Raw genomic sequence first — 6,633 nt, 5'->3', positions numbered from 1 at the left:
AGAGGGCTGGAGAGGAGGCTGTGCCTGGGGTGCGGTGACTAAGAACGAAATTCCACGTGTGTCAGCGTAAGGGGGTATTTTATGGCTTGGTTTTCAGACGTATGGATCACCAGGCTTTTCTTCTGCTCTGTAGGACACTCGGACCGCTAAACTTTCAGCTAGCAGCCAAGCAAGTCAACCATTCACGCCACTTGGGTGGCTGCAGGGATCAGGGTTAGCAATGGCAGCTGAGAATCCAACAACGGTAACCATGCCGTCCTCCGGAGACACACTTTTTGGGGAAAGGGGTCGTCGGGCACATTGTGAAGCCATTTGGGGGAGTTCAGTTTGCACTGAGATTTTGGAAAAGGCCCCTTAGGTGATCATATGAGTGCTGAACAATCAGCCCAAAAGATCCGTAGTGGGTTTGAACCCACGCAGCAGCAGAAGGGACCTGGAGAACCGCTTCCATTATGATTACAGCCAGGAAAATCTATGGAGCACTGTCTCTCTGTAACACACGGCTGGCTGTGAGGCAGAAACCGACAACAACCGAATCTAGAGAAAAGCAGACAGGGCTAAGAGAAGACATCGCTAGGGCAGTGACCTGGAAGCTGGACGCAAAGAGTACAAAGAAGTCGGCCATGGAGGAACATGGAAAGGACGATTCCATGCAGTGGAAATAGCCAGACCAAAACCTTGAGTGGCAGAGAGCGTAGGGCTCCTACGGGCCCGGAAGGAGATAGGGGTGGACGGTGGGTAGGAGGTAGCTAGGGACAAGGATGCAAATGAGGGTAGCTTTCTGGAGGTGCCGCTCCCCTCCCCCACGTCTAGAATGCCCAAACGTCCACTTCCCAGGTCAGTGTGGTTAGTTAGCCCCGTCGTCATGGTGATGGGGGCTCTCTGTTCCACCGGCTCTGTAGGGCGAGGAAGGCGTTCTGTCTGGCTGGGGACCAGTGGGCCTCTTCGTGGGGATCCCGGACCGGGCCGCCGGGGGCTGCCAGGCAGGCACGATGCCGGTGTTGGTCCCCCCTGTGGAGCACAGCCAGGACACGCGCGTAGGGGCGCAAGCATGGCGCGAGGCGGCCCTGGCCACCACGCAGAAGGCGCATCACCTGACCGACCGCTGCGGCCAGGAGGCGGTGACCATGTGGCAGCCCAAGGACAGCGTGCTGGACCCGAACGTAGCGAGACACCTCGGCCGAGCCGCCCACATCCAGCCGTGGCGTTTCCGCGTCCAGATGCTCCGGGGCGGCGGCACCGTGGAGCATCCGCCGCCGGGCGAGGGCGTCACGCTGTGGAAAAGCAAGATGAAGCCGCCCGCGTGGCACGCCCGCTTGCCGCTGCCCCTGCACCGCGATGCGCGCGCCCTGCAGACCGCCGAGCTGGTGCACGCGCACGCGCGGGGAGCGCGCCTCGCCGCCGCGCGCCTGGGCCGCGCGCAGCACCAGATCAATGGGCAGCTCCAGCAGCTGCTGCGCCAGCGCGAGGCCACCGACTGCAGACTGAGCGAGGTGCGCAAGGGCCTGCTCATTAACCGGCAGAGCTGCAAGCTGCGGAGCTACCGGCCCAAGTCGGAGAAGGTGGGACACCCCCGTCCCGCCCCGCCAGTGAGCTTGAGAAGACAAATTCTCCCCAAACAAGCCCCAAGCTCCAGTCCCAGGGAGAGGAGGCCAGACGAGGTGCCCCCAGGGTGGATGATCCTGGTCCACCCGTCAAGAGGGTGGGACCCCTGAGCGTCAGACTCAAAGACAGTCTTCCCAACGTGTAAGGCCTGACACCCCAAGCCAAGGAAGTTAACAGCCCTCACCCAACCCTGCAGGTTTCTAGAGAGTGAGATGGTAACTCCCTGGGGGGGCGGGGGGGGTGGTGGTGGTGAGACCCTGAATACTCAAATCTCAGTGAAAACGTAAATCCAGACCCCCAACTTCAGAGAGTGAAAAAGATCAACCCACTGTTTTCAGGGAGTGAGAACTCCCCAGGCCTCATTAGGGAGAAAGGAAGGGTTTGCTGCTTACACCGTGGGGGGTCCCAGCTCCAGCCAAGGAGGAAGAGTGAGACCTCTCCCTGGTCTGAGTTCCATGTCCCCTAGGAAAAATTTACCACCTCTCCTCCCAAAGGTGAGAACTATCAAGCCGCCCATGGGGAGAGAGAAGGCAACACCCACAGGGTGGGACCTCGACTCCTGCCTCCCCCCTCCCCCGGTTTCAGATAGCTGCCATTGACTTGGCTCCACTCATAGTGACCCTAAGGGCAACAGAAAGAAACACTGCCCAGACCTGTGCCGTCCTCGCAGCTGTCCTCCTGTTTAAGCCCATGGATGCAGCTGCTGTGTCAGTCCATCTTTTATCGCTGCCCCTCTGCTTTACCAAGCGTGTTGGCCTTCTCCAGGGAATGGTCTCTCCCGACAGCATGTGCAAAGTTCATGGGAGGAAGTCTCACCATCCTTGCCGCTAAGGAGCACTCTGGCCATACTTCTTCCAAAACAGATTTGCTTGTCCTTCCGGCAGCCCATGTCACTTCAATGTTCTTTGCCAGCACCACAGTTCAAATGCACCGATTCTTCTTCAATGTCAATGTCCAGCTGTCACACACATAGGAGGCACGTGAAAGTATCGTGGCTTAGATCAGGAGCACCCTAGTCCTCAATAGAGCAGCCTTGTTTTTAAATACTCTAAAGAGGCCTTGTCAAGGTGCTTGCTATGAACATGTCTGTCGTTGGTTGTCGCCTGCTTGGTTTCTATCACCAAGATCGTATTTTCCAAGTTCTGTTCCTTCCTCTTTGCTTCCAGCTTTTACATCCAAATCACCAATAGTGATCAATGCATCTGGATTGCATGTTTGGTCAATTTCAGACTGAAAACATTGGTAAAATTCCTCCATTTCTGCATCACTAGCTTTGGTGATTGGTGCATAAATTTGAATAAGAATTATATTGTTTGGTTTTGTTGTATGTGGATATGCATTTTCCCATCACAGTATTGTACTTCAAGATAGATCTTGAAATGTCTTTTTTGGCGATTGATTCAATGCCCTCCCTCTAGGTTGTGCCATTCCTGACATAATAACCTATATCATTTTAGTTCAAACTATATCATTTCCGATTCGAAATGGCTAATACTAATCCATTGCAGCTCAACAGAACTTTGATCTTTATGCATTCCATTTTATGTTTAATGACTTTTCCAGTTTCCCTAGATATGTACTATTCCAAGTTCCTATTACTAATTGATGTTTGCAGCTGTTTCACCTCATTTTGAGTCACGTTCCATCAGCAAAAAGGTTCCGAGGCTGTCCTCTGTCAAGTTTTACTTCAGCTGCATCATTGTGGGTGATTTGAGTTTGAGAAGGCAACTCTTCCTCAGTCATAATTTGAATGCCTTCTGATCTGAAGGGATCAATTTCTGGTGCTATCTCAGACAGTGTTCTGCTTCTGTTCATGGGGTTTTCAGTAACTGACAATGTTCCAACACTATCGCTAAGGTTTTCGGTGGCTAATTCCTCTGAGGTGGACAGCTGATTTCTTCTTTATAGTCTGTTCTTAGTCTGGAAGCTCTGCTGAAACCTATTCTCTTTGGGTGACCCTGCTGACATTTGAAATACCAGTGACATGGTCTTCAGCTTCACAGTAACACACAAACCATCACAGAATGACAAACTGACAGACTGTAGGAGTGGAGCCTTCGCAATTTTTGTTTGCTGATTGGGCACAACTCAAGGTAAGAAGAAACAGCTGCAAAAAGCTACTAATAATTAGAACTTGGAATGAATGAAGTATGAATCTAGGAAAACTGGAAGTCATCAAAAATGAAATGGAATGCATAAAGATAGGTATTACATCATTCAATATTTTGCCAATAGAATCTTTCAATATCGCAACACAAAGCTTGAATTTTTTCTTCAGTTCTTTCCGTTTAAATTTGCTAAGTGTGTTCTTCCTTTTTGGTTTTCAAGTTCTAGGGCTGTGCACACTTCATTATAGTATTTGACCTTGTTTTCTGGAGCTGGCCTTTGGAACTTTCTGTTCAGTTTTTTTTACTTCATCATTTCTTCCATGTGCCTTAGCTACTCTATGACGAATAGCAAGTTGCAGAGTGTCTTCTGACAACCACTTTGATCTTTTCTTTCTTTCCCACCTTTTCACAACCTTTTACTTTCTTCACATACGATGTTCTGGATGTCATACCACAGCTCAGCAGGTCTTTTATCGTGAATGTTCAATGAGTCAAATCTGTTCCTGAGATGTTCTCAAAATTCAGGTGGGATAGAATCAAGGTCATAGTTTGGCTCTTGCAGGCTTGTTCTTATTTTCTTCAGCTTCAACCTGATCTACTTCGAGGTAGATCTTGAAATGTCTTTTTTGACACTGAAGGAACACCATTCCTCTTGATTGTGTCAGTCCCAGCATAGTAACCCAGCATAGTAACCAATTAATGGTCTGCTCCACACTCAGCCTCTGGCCTGGTTTTAGCTGCTGATATTGAGCTCTCCATCATCTCTTCCCACAGATATAGTCAACTGGATTTCTGTGTATTTCGTGGGGAAGTTCATGTGTAGAGTTACCTTTTGTGTTCTAAAGGTATTCACAAAATTCTATCATGCAATCTCTGATATCAATGCATTTCGATTGCATGCTTGATCATTTTCTAGGCTACAGATCTTGGTAGACTTTTTCAACTTTTTCCTCACTAGCTTTTGTGGTTGTAATCTAAATTTGAATCACAGTTGTATTGACCAGATTTACTTGAAGGTGGCATTATAATTCTGTCACAGGCAGCATTGTACTTCGAGGTAGATCTTGAAATGTCTTTTTTGACACTGAAGGAACACCATTCCTCTTGATTGTGTCAGTCCCAGCATAGTAACCCAGATGATTTTCTGATTCAAAATGGCCCAAACCAGTCCACTTTAGCTCACTAATGCCTGAAGTGTCGCTTTGTATGCATCTCATTTTATTTTTCACACCTTCCAATTTCCCTAAATTCATTCACTGTACTTTCCCAAGTTCCAATTATTAATTAATGTTTGCAGCCATTTCTTCTAATTTTGAGTCATGCCTCATCACTTAATGGAGGTCCTGAAGGCTTTGCTCCCACATGCTTATCCCATCCCTGTCATTATGGTCGACTCGACTTTGAGAAGGCAACTCTTTCTCAGTTATATGTTGAGTGCCTGCCTTCTGGCGGGGTTTGTCTTCTGGCACTATCTCAATGAAGGTGGTGCCGGATGGGGCAATGTTTCATTCTGTCGTGAACAGGGTCCAGACCAACTCAATGTCACCAGATAGCAACAACAAATCTAGAGTTGTGAGCTTGCAAACACCCCTGCAAAGGCAGAAACATCTTCCAAGGGTAAGAAATGCTCTGTTCACCACCCTAGGTCCATGACAAGGCCGACAGCATGCTGACCTGGGAGGAAGAAGAGCTAAAGGCCATGAAGAAGAAGCTGGAGAAAGATATGGAAAAATCCGAGACCCTGCTTAAGGTTGGGAGCATCTGAGATCAAGTTGTGTGGCAAACCATGTTGGCCTTCAGGACTATAATAACAGCAACCCCCTCAACCCTCGCACATTGCTGTTGATGTTAGTTGTCATGGAGTCAGCTCTGGCTCATGTAGAATCCAGATGTGCTGAGTAGAACACTGTAGGATTTTCAAGAAGCAGATCACCAGGCCTTTATTCCAAGTCACCTCTGAGTGTCTATGAACTGTCGCCTTTTCAAGTCATGGTCAAGGATTTAACTTGGGGATTCCTGATGGACATGACACCATATTTGCACTTTGTGAAATAGAAAAACAGAGGCTCAAAGAGATGGAGTTGTGTATAGGCATTCCGTTTGTGCGAAGCTTAGTGCAGGCTTAAGTTAACCCCTTCATATACTCCTAGAATGTAGAACGTAGGATCTTTTCCTTAGAGCTGGAGAAATGGAGGCTCAGAAAGAGATGGCTTCTCACAAGGTACAAAGCTAGCCGGTGGTGCAGTTGATTTTTCAGTTTGGGTGTCTTGAATATAAAATTCCTGAGTAGCTCAAGTGGTTTGTGCTTGATTATTAACTGAAAGGTTGGAGGTTCAAACCCACTCAGCAGCTCTGCTGAAGAAACCCAGCAACCTGTTTCTGTAAAAACTACTCCCTATAGGGTACTTCTGCTGTAACACATGGGGACATCATGAGTTGGAATTGACTGGACTGGATGACGATGGGTTTGGTTTGTCTTGAGTCTAGTTATTTTTTTAATAAATAGTTTTATTAAGCAATAATTAACTTATCATATGATTCAATAGTTCATTAATATCAAGGAGGGTTGTGCAATCACAAGGATCAACTTTGGAACCTTTTCTTTTTTCTTGTATCCATTGATGTTGACTCCCCATTTCCTCCACCCTCCCTGTGTTAGGCTGGGTTGACTAGAGAAATAAATCCAGGGGCACTCATATATGTGTAAGAAAGAGCTTTATATCAAGAGGTAATTATATATCAAGCAAACATTCCAGCCCAGTCCAAATCAAGTCCATAAGTCTGATACTAGTCCATAAATCCCTCTTTGGATTTATTCACACATCATGTGAATAAATGATGCAGATGCAGGGAGATCACAGGACAGTGGGTACAAAGTCTTGTGGATCCAATGACAGTGAACACATCTTCAGGGCTCTTG

General features: G+C 47.7%; 1 protein-coding gene across 1 annotated transcript in view; it reads left to right on the top strand.

Moving 5' to 3' along the window:
• The first annotated feature begins 992 nt into the window (after window positions 1–992).
• Window positions 993–6,633, top strand: part of CCDC105 (coiled-coil domain containing 105) — a 13,761-nt gene continuing 8,120 nt past the window's right edge. Inside the window, exons 1-2 of the mRNA XM_004715543.2 lie at window positions 993–1,562; window positions 5,359–5,463. Of these exons, the coding sequence (XP_004715600.1) occupies window positions 993–1,562; window positions 5,359–5,463 (675 nt within the window). The remainder of the gene's footprint in view (window positions 1,563–5,358; window positions 5,464–6,633) is intronic.

Source organism: Echinops telfairi, unplaced genomic scaffold, assembly GCF_000313985.2.
Source record: "Echinops telfairi isolate 266 unplaced genomic scaffold, ASM31398v2 ScPeMD7_30;HRSCAF=105, whole genome shotgun sequence".
Lineage (NCBI taxonomy): Eukaryota > Metazoa > Chordata > Mammalia > Afrosoricida > Tenrecidae > Echinops > Echinops telfairi.
This window is presented reverse-complemented; position numbering and strand designations above follow the sequence as displayed.